This window comes from Pleurodeles waltl, chromosome 4_1, assembly GCF_031143425.1.
Source record: "Pleurodeles waltl isolate 20211129_DDA chromosome 4_1, aPleWal1.hap1.20221129, whole genome shotgun sequence".
Classification (NCBI taxonomy): Eukaryota; Metazoa; Chordata; class Amphibia; order Caudata; family Salamandridae; genus Pleurodeles; species Pleurodeles waltl.
The window spans coordinates 334,126,179-334,140,719 of record NC_090442.1 but is presented as its reverse complement, the minus strand read 5'-3'; the positions used below and the strand labels follow the sequence as shown (position 1 = coordinate 334,140,719).

At 40.4% G+C, this 14,541-nt stretch overlaps 1 protein-coding gene across 6 annotated transcripts in view; it reads right to left on the bottom strand.

Annotated features, from left to right (window-relative positions):
* The window catches only part of CALD1 (caldesmon 1), a 519,621-nt gene that overhangs the window by 25,808 nt on the left and 479,272 nt on the right, over positions 1 to 14,541 (bottom strand). For all 6 annotated transcript variants that reach the window (XM_069228452.1, XM_069228449.1, XM_069228451.1 and 3 more), the window contains 3 exons: positions 9,264 to 9,307; positions 9,078 to 9,156; positions 4,000 to 4,137 (listed from right to left, as the gene is read on the bottom strand). In XM_069228452.1, the coding sequence (XP_069084553.1) occupies positions 4,000 to 4,137; positions 9,078 to 9,156; positions 9,264 to 9,307 (261 nt within the window). The remainder of the gene's footprint in view (positions 1 to 3,999; positions 4,138 to 9,077; positions 9,157 to 9,263; positions 9,308 to 14,541) is intronic.

The following is a 14,541-nucleotide window of genomic DNA, read 5'->3' as shown; positions in this document are numbered from 1 at the left end:
GCGTGGATCTTCCGATATTGACATATCTCGAAGTGGAGGAGCTTCTACGTTCTGTTGCTTCTGTTTGACAAGTGGATTTTTTTTTTTTCTCTCTCTCCCGACTAAATTGACACTATATTGCAATTCGCTCTATTGTCACATGTTTCCTAAATTTATGACTTTGGGCCTCATTATGACCCTGGCGGGCGGCGGAGGCCGCCCGCCAGGATCCCGCCCTCCAAATTACCGCGCCGCGGTCAAAAGACCGCGGCGGGTATTACGAGTTTTCCCCTGGGCTGGCGGGCGGTTCCAGTTAAACCGCCCGCCAGCCCAGGGGAAAACGACCTTCCCACGAGGATGCCGGCTCGTAATCGAGCCGGCGGAGTGGGAAGGTGCGACGGGTGCTACTGCACCCGTCGCGTATTTCACTGTCTGCAAGGCAGACAGTGAAATACATTTTGGGGCCCTCTTACGGGGGCCCCTGCCGTGCCCATGCCATTGGCATGGGCACGGCAGGGGCCCCCAGGGGCCCCGCGACCCCCCCTACCGCCATCCTGTTCATGGCGGCTTTACCGCCATGAACTGGATGGCGGTAGGGGGGGTCAGAATCCTCATGGCTGCGGAGCGCGCTCCGCAGCCATGGAGGATTCCAATGAGCAGCGGAAAGTCAGCGGGAGACCGCTGACTTTCCGCTTCTGACCGCGGCTGAACCGCCGCGGTCAGAATGCTCATTGGAGCACCGCCAGCCTGTTGGCGGTGCTCCCGTGGTCGGTGGCCCTGGCGGCCACCGGCCGCCAGGGTCAGAATGACCCTCTTTGTTGTCTTCTCATCTTGTCGAAATGTTGGGTTTAAATTTAGGTCATGTTTTTTTTTTATGTTGTTGGAACCACTTGCTACCGACAAGGGGAGGGTGTAGTGTGGTCAGTTTTACGTATATTTTGCGCATTAGCTTCAGGCCTTAGGCCTCTGTGCACTTTGCCCTAAATATATTTTATTCATTTGCTAACAGCTTAGAGCCTCTGTGCACTTTGCTCTAAATGCTTTCTATTAGGCTTCGTACTGTTATTTTACAGAATAGCCAGTTCTACGGTGTTGTTTTTTATTCATATCACACTGTTTTGCCTACTTCAGCACTGGAGTTCTTCATAACATATTCACTCTGTGCTTTAGTCAAGGATACAGTCTGGTACATTGCCGATAGACGTGGTAGGAGTCTAGACTTGCCATTCCTGCGTAGGAACATTTTGTGATCACAATGACATGTTAGTTATAAAATCACTTCCTTGTCCCAATACATGGAAGAGGGAGATTCCGACCAGGGAACCACAACTAAACGCTGACTGCCTCGTTGCAGATGCTGAACCAGATCACAGGCCTTTGCTCAGGTATGAGTGTGTCCGTCTCCCTAGTGATACAGAAAGGCAAGCTGAAAGCTTAACATGCTGTGCTCTAAATAGAACAAGCAGAGGGAGAGTAGAAACGGTTAGGAATTATGATAGCTTTATTTCTATGTTTTACTCTCCTGGTTACTATATCAATCCTACTATGTTGTATTGTTCTGGTTATTGCGGCTCACGCCTTAATATCTAAAATACAGTCGTTTTATTAAAACATTATATAAAACTTATACTGTCTTTGTCATTTGTATATGAGACCATATAGTGAATGAGAGAGTTGGTTTGGATCTGAGTGACCACGACTTCCCTGAGAAGTTCCAAAGATGTCTTGCGCTCGGCTGCCCAATCATTTCTTCCCCGTGGGAGAAATGAGGCACTGCTAGTTAGCCGGAGCAACAACCGGATTTAGGGTGACAGAGTTCCTTACACGTGGGTCAGACTCAGTCCCCCACACCGTTATCGATCATGCTGCCTATAAATCCAGTAGTCTCATTTAGGATAATGAGAGCCCACGCGACATTAGTAATCTGGAATTCACACCTGGACTAACATGGCAAAAGCAAATATGAAATTGCATATTTCAGACATTATATTACAGCAATCACAACTGTATGGGAGAGGTTAGCATAATTGGAGCAACAAACGTTAGAATGGGGTATATGAGAAATCATGTATGTTTATGTTGAGATGAAGACAATAATTGGTTCTGTAAACTGGGTGGGTACTTGAACAATGAGCTATTGAGTGGGCAAAATCCACGATTGGTGCTACAGACTTGCGGAAGATACCTTTTAACTGTGATAGGATGTCATAGTTATTGTTGTTAATTAAAGTAATGCAATGCAATCTTCAGGTATTTGAGAAGTAAGCTCTTGTTCTGGCCATTCTTTTTGAATAAGCTGATAGTCAAAGATAGTTTAATTTCATTTGTGTTGAAATTCAAAACTTTGGCACTTGTTCAGATAATGATTTAATCAATATGAAACTTTTGATGATTGGTTAGGGTCTCTAGATATTTACTAGGAAGGGTTTCTATCATTCACATAGGATTACTTTGTTTGTTACATATTTAGATGTGTTCAGTCAAGGCCTGAAAAATTATGTGGGCAAAAATACTAAATGGGAACAATGTGCTCTAAGTACACACATTTCTTAAGTGTGAAGTGCATGGACATCAATTTTGCAGCAACATAAAATACCATCATTTGTAGAGATAGTTGAATGGCTCGAGTCTGAGCAAAAACACATTTTCCATAATCAAGGTAGAAAATGTGAAAGAAAAGTGCAACTTGTTTAAACTTTTGCTCTGAAATCGATGAAGTGGTAGGCTTCAGTAGTGTTAATGACTAATATTAATTTTTCATCACAGATTTTATATATGGATTTTATATTCAGTGTCCTGTTCTATCGGATGCCTAACCATTTAACATAAAGAAAACTCAGGCATGAAAAATGCTTCTTTGAATGGATCACTGATGCAGCAAAACATGTTCTTCACAATTACATAAGTAAATGGAAGGAGATCTGGGGGAAAGAGGCAGACAAGGACTCAAATACTATTGTATTTGAAACTCTTAGTTACAAAAACAATGACAACACTGCAGGCATATATTCAGCAAGGCAAATAAGAGGGGTTTTACCCTCAAAGCCACTTATGATTATAAACCTATGTTTTGCAGCTGATAGCTATTGACAAGTGAATGTGTCAGATATAAATGGTTTAATAATCCATCATGAGTGAGTCGAATTATGCAGTAGCAAACCCCATGCAAGGGTTGTAGGTTGTGAGGATCAAGGTGTGGTTGGCCTTGTCAGTTTATGAATGGCCACATACATGTTTAGATCCAAGAACTCCTAACTTCCCATCATGGATACAATCAATAGTTTACTCCAGCTACAGCAACACTCCTTTGAAGGTGAGGGGATGAGAGAAGCACTCACAAATTTGGTGGGGCATGAGGAGTTCATTTCAGTGTGGAGAAAGGTTATTTCCTTGCAGAGATAAAAGGAAAAGAGAATAAAATGCATATTTCAAAATTGGGTTGGATTTCAACAGTGCACAATTGTACTCTGTACAGAGTTAATGATTTGGGGAAATAGCAGCCGTTAGCAACTGAATGATTGAAAAAGCACCTGGAGTATCTTTTCAGAGACACTACTGAATTGTTTTCTGGAAAAGGCAAAATCATGAATTTGTGAGGAAAGACTTTACATGGGCTGCGGTATAGCTGAATATGGATGATGCTGATATACAAGAAAATGAGGATTTCATGTCTCTGGTTGGTGAGGGTTTTGTTGCATCTCGCTCCATATCACACAATTATTTAAAAGTAAAAATTTCAAAACAGCATTTTTGGTAACTTTATTAGTAGACAATTATATAAAGTAGTGATTACAACATCAAATCAGTGTGTCCTCCATATTCTGTTGATAAACTTGTGAATGACTACTAAAGGAGATAGGCCACAAACTGAAGTCCTTTAAGGAGATACATTGACATCAGCTTTACAAGAACTACAAATGAAACACTTTGGGCAAGTTTTTTATACTTAATCAACTGTTTAGGCCACCTAATAGCCCAATCATTTCAAACCTTGTAGCAGTTTGATTAAGATATGCTCACCTTATTGGGCGTAGCGGGGCCACCAGGTGAAGAATACACACTACCTTTCTCCCACATGCTCTTTATATTGCGGACACCTTCAGCTGGTAGTGGAAGATCCGAAGCTGCTGGCTTGCCAGCTTTGCCAGCCTTGGTACCCTGAGCAAGAAACATATCCTAAGTGACTTAGACAAATAATAACCAAGCATGCAAATCACATCAGCAAAAATGTATACCCACATATACAAATATAATGCAGATGCAGGCAAAACTATATGTAAACAGCTGGCAAATGTACAAGCCAATCCTCTGGAGGAGAACTGCAGTCTGTTTCTTCATAATCATGTATCACCCGCCAGCATGTGGGGCATAGTAAGTTCCATCTTTATTGTCACAGTGTAACAAGGTAGAATAATGATGGTGAACAAGGTACTTGCATCTTGGACTGCTACACAGCATTACAAACCTCAGCAAGGTACAAAAGCAGTACACAAAGCTGTTCAACAGAGTTACTATGGTGGAAGAATTCTGCACTGGAAACAAATGCACATAATCTGGACTTTTCATATGTTCCTGTTTTACAAATAAAGTGACTACATCATGAAAATACATTTTCTGGATTAATCTGATAGAGTAATGACACCACCAAACAGTTGTCCTAATAATGATACCACTGAATGTATCAACATAAACCTTGCAATCCATAACTGTTTAACTAAATTTGAGAATTTTACTCCATCCTTGTAATAGGGAACTCACCCCCATAGAGCCAACACAATGCAGGGGAAAACAATCCTGATTAATCTTTTGAAGTACTTAAGCACCACTGTGACTGACATCAATTAACATATTTTCTCTTTTCAAACTCTCCTGAAGAAATTGTATTCTCATTTAGATGAGAGTGAAGAAATGAGTTGGCAGGATTAGGAGAAGAGCAGAGCAACTGGATGACCCAACCCAAAAACATGGAGAGAATGAAGGTTAACAGGGATTGTTTATGGAATGGGCAAAAATAGTAAGCTTTGAAAGTGCTATAGAGACCCTACAGAATGCAGCTAGAACATCAGGCATCAGAGCTTTAGGAGCACCACAAACAGCGGAGGGAGGATACATTGACACTCTAATCATTACTTTCTGGAAACAGAGATGTTTGTAGCTCCTCTGGTGCCACATTTGGAGATCCGTAAGGTGCTTTACATACCCACAACAAGGTCTGGCACAAATGTGCATGGAGCCACGGGGGAAAGGTGAAATGTCCTGCCTCTAGAAAGAAGCACTTCTCCTCTAAAAGTGGCAGAATATTTTTTACAGAACTGTGTCTTAATAAACCTTGAAGAAGGAATGAGATTCACACATGAGGGCCTCCAATACCTTCATGTCTGGATTTGCTGACTGTAGGTGGTATAGCACCTGTGCTTTCCCACTAAAACATGTATTGTGCTTTGAATTTACCTAACTAGCATGGTTGGCATATTTTACTTTCCTTTACCTAACCTATAAGGCTAAGGTAGGTGGTGCAAGAAATAGTGCATGAAATGCATCAATGACATAGAATTTAAATGACATGTGTGGGGTGCATTACTTTTTTCCACCACTCACATATGACAAGACAGTGACATATGTTAGAGAAAAGCACATGTGATATGTTGAAAAATCTATATTATACATTAAATAAGTAACCTTTTAAGAGTTCCTTGAGAGCCAACATGGCTGAGTACTTAATATATGTTAATGTGAAACACTGCACATTGGAAATAATGTCCAAATATCCAAAAGCAGTTTTCACTGTGTAGGTAAACTGAATTTGTTTGGAACAGTACTCAATTGGATTTACAGGTTTATTTCCTTTCTCTATCCAGTGTCAAAGTGCTGAAAAAGTTATTGAAAGTTATTTTTCACTTAGCTTTAAAATTATAATTTAGTGTTGAAGGTAGGATTTTGATCATGTTAGTAGAAAGGTAATGTTACACAACTGCACTTTATGCTGTCTCAGAGAAAACTGGCCCACCAGCCCTGTAGAGGTTAAATGCACATACCTAGCTGGAAGATAATGATCCTGCTACAAAATGCAATGGCTTGGCCTCTGTCCCCAGGTAGGCACTGCTTTTGTCACAACTGACCACTTAATTAAAATGAATCATCAAGAAAGGGAATGGGAAGAACTGAAAGAATAAAGGACGGCCTTAGCAGCTATTTCTCTTTTGCTCCCATTCATGCTCAGGTCTATCCTAGACACCCTGCCTGCAACGTCAACATGAGGGAAAACCAGTTTTTACCCTCTGAGAGGGAAGGGCTCCTCATCTGAATAGAAGAGTGGCTAATTAACTACCAGAGTCCATCCAAATGGGGGAAGGGATGGCCATTTTGGATTTAAGGCTTCCGGGATTTATTTGCTGTAAAGCAAAAAGGAAGTGTTGAAAAAAAGGTAGTCTGGATAGTGCAAGAGGTTAGCCACCATTAAGTATTAGAAATGTTCCAATCACTGGCTAGTGCACAGGAAAAGACTGGTATCTCACCATTAACTCACCTGAATGTGAGAATAAAACTGCTGGATAAAAAAGGTCACTGACTGAAGGCTAGAATAGACTAGGATGGCTCTCTAAGTGTTAAGTGGTTGCCACCTTGTGTGTCTGCTCCAGAGACAATAAAGAGGAAGGTCCTCTGACCATAAGAGGGACTAGCTGACCACTGTATCCAGTACCCTGCAGGAGTCCTGGCTGGAGAGAGACCTCATGCCTAGAAACATGATCTGAGGAACAGAGGGCTGCAAGATAGACTAGGGTGACCTTTCCCAGCAGTTGGAGAAACATTGGCTCAGTCATTTTCTTCCACTTTTGGAGCACCAGAAGAAAGGGCTGAGATTTCCCTATGGAGGGTGCACTCTAGGCAGTTGAGAACACCTGGTTATGGTGAAATTGGGTCCAGTGGGATCTGAGGGTAAAGGTATGTGGCCTCATTGTGACTGGCTATATATTTCAGCCTTGTCATGCTGGTGTATTCTGAGAACCAAAATAAAGTGAGCGTGCCCCAAAGCAAATATTTGGACCATGATGAAATGGCTAATTTATCCCAGCAGTGAAGTGAGCTTGGTGGCTCTGAAATCCAGCTTTATCACACTTTGAGCTTTTGGTGGCAAAACCAATGGCTGCAGCAGGAGCTCAAAGATAATGTACACAAGTTTTAGAGACGTTTGGTGGCTTCTAACTTGGACCTTATTTCACAGGAACCAAAGGAGAGCCAAACTTTAGACTACATCCTAAGGTAAAAACATTGACCAGTGTAACCTACTTACCTTAGCCGACCTCTGCTCTATAATGGTTGGCCGGAGGTCATGATTGGACCCAGTAAAATACAAACTGATAATTTTCCATGGTGCTGTAATCTCTTTACACTTTAAAAGTTTTAAAGCTCATAGCTCCAATTTCCCTTGTGCAATTTTAATTGTTTAAGTGTCTTTGTTTTTATTATTTTTCTCTATTGGTCTAAACTTTTAGTGTGTTGTTTTCTTGACTTTAACATTTTTGGTAATGCTGGGACTTAAAACACACTTCTCTGGATAGTTGCCTTCTGCTTATACCACTGCTACCAGAGGTTGAGCAGATTTTCACTGAGACCTATGTGAAGACCCAACTAGGGTGTGCTTACTGAGTTGGGAAGGGACCTTATATCACAAAATATTAATCTACTTTCTGACATAAATCATTAAAAGAAAACCACTGAACAGGAAAATAATCATAATCTTGTTGTACAACAATAATTATAGCAAATAACTCAGCAATAACTAACAATAATAGCAATATTAACAGCAATAACGTGTGAAGAAAGTGCATGTGTTTGACACAATCAATGTGAACCAATCTTCACATGGAACCCAACAATATCAGTCCTTAAAGGGATAGGGATACCAAAATTGTGTATTTGTTTTTCCATTTTAATTCCCATGTTATGCATGTCATTACACTAAGAAAATATCTCTCCATTTCTTAATTGCCATGTTTATTTCATGCACCTCCTACTTACATATATCACTTATCTCTACGGAAGATCAGACCCAGATCTGTAGCCGTCCATGAGACTGCTGACAAGGACGACAGTCATGATGAATGTTTCAGACATTAAAGGCTCTTAGTAGGGTTAGGGTAAGGTAGTCTACATAAACTTGCGGGAGGATGTACTCTGGGATACCACCTCACCTCTTCTGTTAGTTAGAATCAACCAATTATGATAGAGATTCTTTTGATGTTTAAGTGTCCCGTTTGGAATTCATAAAAACGGGAGTAAAGCTGCACACAATTTTTTCCCTAAATTTAATACTGAAAAAGGTTTATGTCTAAATAAATCATTTTTTGCAATTACATTTGTAAAAATGGAACACTTTAGCTTGAAAAGAAAAAAATATATACCAAGGTGTGGAAACTTTAATAAATACTCATTAAAAAGTAAGATAAAAAGCAGCTTATAGAAGTTGATGGGGAACAAAATATGTCAGTTAATAGGTTTGTCAAATTTTGGCTAGGGTATGAGAGATGGTGCAATAAATTGGTTATCACTCTTATTATTACTGTGCAAACATTTTCACTCAGCATGTAATTGGCCCTAGGCTTAGCACTGCTACTTGAAACACAATTACTGCAAAAGTAGGATGATACACTTTACAGAGTAAGGATAAATAGATGCTAAGCAGTTAAATATATGACATGACAATGGACTCCCAAAATGACCAAGATGAAGGTGAAAAATGCTCACAATACTGATACATAAATCACCGATTTCTAGAGTAGACTAGATATTTGCAGCTAATGAAGGAAAGAAACCTTTTAGAAATCAACTCTTATATATTAGGTAATCTTATGGGACAGATGAGAAATAATTGTCCAGTAATCAAGATTATTCACAATTTAGTCTAGAATGGTGACAGAAATTGGAGCGACCAACCTAGTAGTTTTGGGATGGGTAGATATGACAGGAAGCACCTGTTTATTGTGTGCCTGAAGACAAGGCTAGCAAATAGGTCATAGTAGCAATTACAGATGAAATTGTATTTTGTGTGTTTCATCTCAAATGTGAAAAAAGAGACAGGGGTATGAAATGCAACCTACCTCAATTGCACTGGTGTACTGTGAAAGCCGGCTGTCGATCTTTGAAACAACTGCTGCTGGTTGCGTTGGTTTGACACCACTTTGAAAGAAAGGTTTGTTTTCATTATCATTTTCATTTTCCTGTCTGATATATCAATTTTAAGAGAACATGTTAAATTATGAGAGAATTATGTGCTAATTACTTACCTCTTCTGAGCAGATTTGCTCAAAAACTCTGCCCGTTCTTCAATCTACAGGATGAACAGAAAGTATATTTTTAGTAACTAACTTATAGACACAGAAACATAGCTAGATTAGCCACAGTTCTGCATACAAATGGAACACCACATTCCACAGACAGCTCTTAAAATACACTATATTTGAACTGCGGTCAGAATATATTTGATCTAAAAACCACTATGAGAAAATCCACAGATTTAGGTTACTTTCTGTGTCCATCACTTGCATTATACATCTCAAGTATTACACTTACGGGGTGGTGTTAAGCGTTTACATTGCGTCCATTTTGTTGGCCTTCCATTTCTTTTTTTATCTGCAAATTCTGCAAACAAAATGCTATATTTCTGGTTTCTCAGGGCATGTAGTAGTTTTAATGAAGATTTTCAAAACTGCCTAATTTGCAAGTGCAGATTGCACAGAAAATTGCAAACTATTAAGCTTTAAATTTATCAGTGATACACTGTTAAACAACTACAAAAATACTGTCGATATATTCAAATTTTGCCTGTTTTTTCAAAGCATTTAACAGAATGTGATCTTATTAAATGTGTTTGTATTAATCTCTATATAAAGAATGTGTACCGAACTGTTTATTACAATTTATTTTATTGCTGCCTCTATGCAAACATTTTGTGGTCAAGAGTTTTTATTTCTCTGATGAGGAAAAGTCAGCAATCTAAAAATGGTAGTGACACATGAGGAAGAAGATAATTCTCCATGCTTCAGTTAAATTTCAACACAGATAAACACTCCTCACACATATAGAAAGACCTATACAACATTGGCACCATGTTTCACAACAACCATACAGACTTCCACAAACCTAGAGTACACCTGTACAAACGTCTGTAGACCCCCACTTAATCATTACTAAAACCCAGGGGACCCTGAATTATTAAAATATGGGGACCCCCCACTGAGTCATTATTGAGAGCCAGGGAACCTGGCTTAAGCATTTTCAATGATTTGTTTTGCAAACAAATACATAGACAAGCATTCATTAAATACATACACAAATTAAATATTGTATTTAATCCATTAACAAACACAAAAAATCAACAGACTCATCATCTATACTAAATTCTGTTTGATGCACATGCACTGCTCCCACAAATCAATCTGAAGGTGCTAATTTAATTTGTAGCTTCCAATTTTAAATGGTTTCCCATTTACAGAACGTTTTTAATTTTTACATTTTACACTTGCTGCTTTTTATATACACATTGTTAATTTGTTAATACCATTTCATTTTTTAAGCAGTCGTTCGGAGATCCCTAGAGGTCCCTGGACCACAGGTTAAGAACCACTGCTCTAACAGGTGAGTTGTGCACAATACAAATACACATAGCATAGCATAACAAAACATAACATATTAAGATTTATGCATTCCATTATCTGAAGGCTAGCTACTCAGAGTTTTCACAAAGTGTGATCATAGCAATTACAGTTTGTGATGGGTTGTTTATCACTGTTATTTATATATTTTAATATTTCAGGAACCAACTATGAATGTATGCAATTAGTGGAGTGAAATATCTGCAAAGTTACCTTCTGACACCAATAAAATCAATTCCCACGAGTTATAGCAGTCTTACTAAAATGATCAATCTATAAAACATAATTTATGGTGACCATAATTCATTCTAAGTGTAACTTCTGTTTCATCCAAGAAATTATGGATGAATTTCACATCACACATCCCCCGAGTTGGACATGAAGAAGAAAATTATGGAGAAATGGAGATCACTTTAAATGGTTAACAATATATTTATGGACATAATTGAGTCTCTGTGGTGCTTTATGACTGTGTGTAGCTTTCTTCTGATTTTTTGCATCAACTCTTCACACCCATTGATCCAGCAACAATGGATGCCTTCCTGCACAAAAACAATCCTTCGAGGCTTATTTGAGATGAGGAGAAAAATATTTCTCCTCATTACGCCTGCTTTAGGGATGTTTCACTTTTTGACACATACCTATATTCACTAGCATTAATAACTTTATGAATCTGCCAAAATCTACAGGTGGATGAATATGAATGTCCATGTTCCACCCATGGACCGCCTTCCCAACTCAAAGTAATGCAAGGCAGTGCTATGCACTGCATTGCGTTACTTTGTATTTACTAAGCCACACAAAGTGGCTTTGCATGGCTTGGTAAATACTAAAAAAGGATTTTGTGCCGGAGCTGCCCCACAATACAAAATAATAGAAAATCTGCCCCTTAATTTACTCACAAATCTGACCTTGGGTAATATAGTCTGATGCTTACATATATCACTCTTATGCCCTTTGGCGAAGTTCATGCAATATAAAACAGGAACCAACAAATAAAATAGAACTACCATGCCACACTTTTCTCAATGTATTGTCACACTGGGAGTGGGCTTATAAGATGCTCTAATGGCATCAACTTGGAAGCACCACAAAGTGACTCCATGTCACAATTCAAAACAAATGAACACATACATTTGGGTATTTGGAAATAAATAGCGACGTTGTTTAGCACACTGACATTCCAATACAAACTCTGAAATAGAACAGGACATGTAACTGATATCCAAACTCGTGCTCAGCCCTACTTATATAGGGCTAACCAGTCACATCCACCACACCTCGACCATCCACACACTCACTCAAAGCCAAAGAAAGAACAGTAATATGCCATTCAGTTCATGACACCCTTAACCTGCATCATAAGAACCCACAACATCAACAGCAACACACAACTCAACCTCTCCCTCACCAACAACACCCCCAGGACTAATTGTACCTCCTGCATGACCAACATTGCCAGCTGGAGGAGGGAGGATTGCTTAAAACTCAACACAGACAAAACTGAGATCCTGACGTTCTGAAACAAGAGCTCCGCATGGGACTCCTTCTGGTGGTCAGCTAAGTTGGGACCCAAAAGCCATGCCAGAAACATCTGTATGATCTTAGATTAAACAATTCACAATTACTAAATAGGTGAATGCAGTGACCTAATCCTGCATCCTGCTTCCCCATACTCAGAATGGTCCGCAAGAGGTTCAACTGGCTCCCCACATGTATGAGATGCACTGTCACCCACACCCTCATTACCAGCAGACTGGACCATGGCAACACACTTTACGTTGGCATCTCCAACCAGCTCACTGAAAGACTGCAGAGCATCCAGAACACCTTTGCCAGACTCACTCGAGTCATCCACAGAAGATCTAACATCTCTCCCTACCTCACTGAAATATACTGGCTACCCATCCAGAAATGATGTCAATTCAAGCTGCTCATCCATACCTAAGAAGCCCTCCACAACATCTGAGATGCAAACCTCAACAACCAACTTCAACTCAACCACTAAATCAGACATCTACACTCAGTCCCACTCGTCCTTGCATGCTTTTCCCACATCTGCTGAAGCAAGTCAGGAGGACATTCCTTCTCCTACATTGCCGCCAAGACCTGGTATGAACTTCCTCAACACATAAGGACTGCCCCTGAACTACTCAACTTCTGCAAAAAACTGAAGACCCGGCTGTTCAAATAGAAGCCCTTCCCAACCTACTTACCTGCTCCAGCACCTGGATGCTCTAGCATCTGATAAGCTACAAATCTGCCTAACATAACATAAAATAACATAACATGGCCAAGAAGAACCAGAAAATTAAAAAAATAACCACCACAGCTAAAATGCATTTGGTGGAGAGTCTGAAGACCAGCATTACCACTGTTTTGGATCCCGCAGACACAACACACACTTACACTAGCAGACCAGCATTACCACTTGTTGGAACTAACATCCTGGTGTGGTTTTCCCCAACTTTTTGCCTTCCATCCTCATGTTTTTGCTGACTTCGTTTTTGCTGGCTTTAGGACTAAGTGAACTTTACCACTGCTAACCAGTACTAAAGTATTTGTGCTCTCTCCTTTAAACATGGTAACATCTGCTTAAACCCAATTGGCACACTTAATTTAGTTGTAAGTCCCTAGTAAAATACTACTAGTGGACATTGCACCCTTTATGTTCTGTTTGAACCTGCCATTTCGATCTGACAAGATAGAGAATTTACCAGGTCTAAACATTCCTTTTTAATGCATATATCACCCCAAGGACTGGTCCTAAATAGCCCAGAGGCCTGTTTCCTGGATCACATGACTAGGTGTAGCTGGCAGTTGGTCTTTGCATATTGCTCCAAAGACAGTGAGACAAAGGAGCATAAATGTTGGCAGGATCGGCCTTCTCGAAGTTGATGAAGGAGAGAAGCTGTCACCTAACACACATGCACATCACAATGGCTCAGCCTCAGCACGCTCACAAATTTTAGACACTAGTCTATTGTGACCCCAGACAAGCTGGGGCCCGGGCAGGGAGGCAGGAAATTCCAAGCACCTCTGGGGTGGAAACCTCCAGAACCCACTCCTACTTCAAAGTGGGCACACATCAAAATAATGGAACCTCATACCCAACTCTTCAGTACACCTCTGGACTGAGGAAGACTCAGAAGGACTGCTCCACTGCTCTGCAAGAAGAACTGCTGCTCTGTTGCCCTGCCACCTTAGCAAAGGACTAGACCTGCATCTTGAACCCAGGACCACTAGAGTGACTATAAGAGCTAGATGGTTGGCCTCTTGGTCAGAGCCTCAGGGGCAGAAAAGACTTGAACCACCTTCAACCTAGTATGTGGTCTTTTTCTACTGTCAGCTCTACCCCAATGTGGTGCCATCCCATCCTTGGAGCCTTGAAAGTGAGCCTGAAGGTACTCAACCCAAACCTACACTAGTAGACATGCATTACTACTGTGTTGCATCTCACAGAGAAAACTCAAAATTACAATAGCAGACCTGCATTACTGCTGTGTTGCATCCAGCAAAGACAACCAAACGTACACTAGAAGACCTGCATTACTAGTGTGTTATATTATGCAAGGACAACTCAAACCTACACGGCAGACCTGCATTACCACTGTGCTGATTCCAACATAGGCAAACCGAACCTACACTGGCAACCCTGAATTACCACTGTGTTGAATCCAGCAGAGACGACTTGAACCTACACTAACTTTATAAATGTTTGGACAGCAGGTTTTAGGGCCAACCCCCATGGAATTCTACTGGTATTACCCTACCCTCAACAGCAGCACACATGTAGGTCAGGGCTGGAGAATATGTAGTAAAGGAAACATTTGCCCAAAACAGGAACAGCTCTTAGCAGTCTTTGTTGTGGGCAAAACACTTGTTTTGAGAGGACAACTCAGTGAGCTGA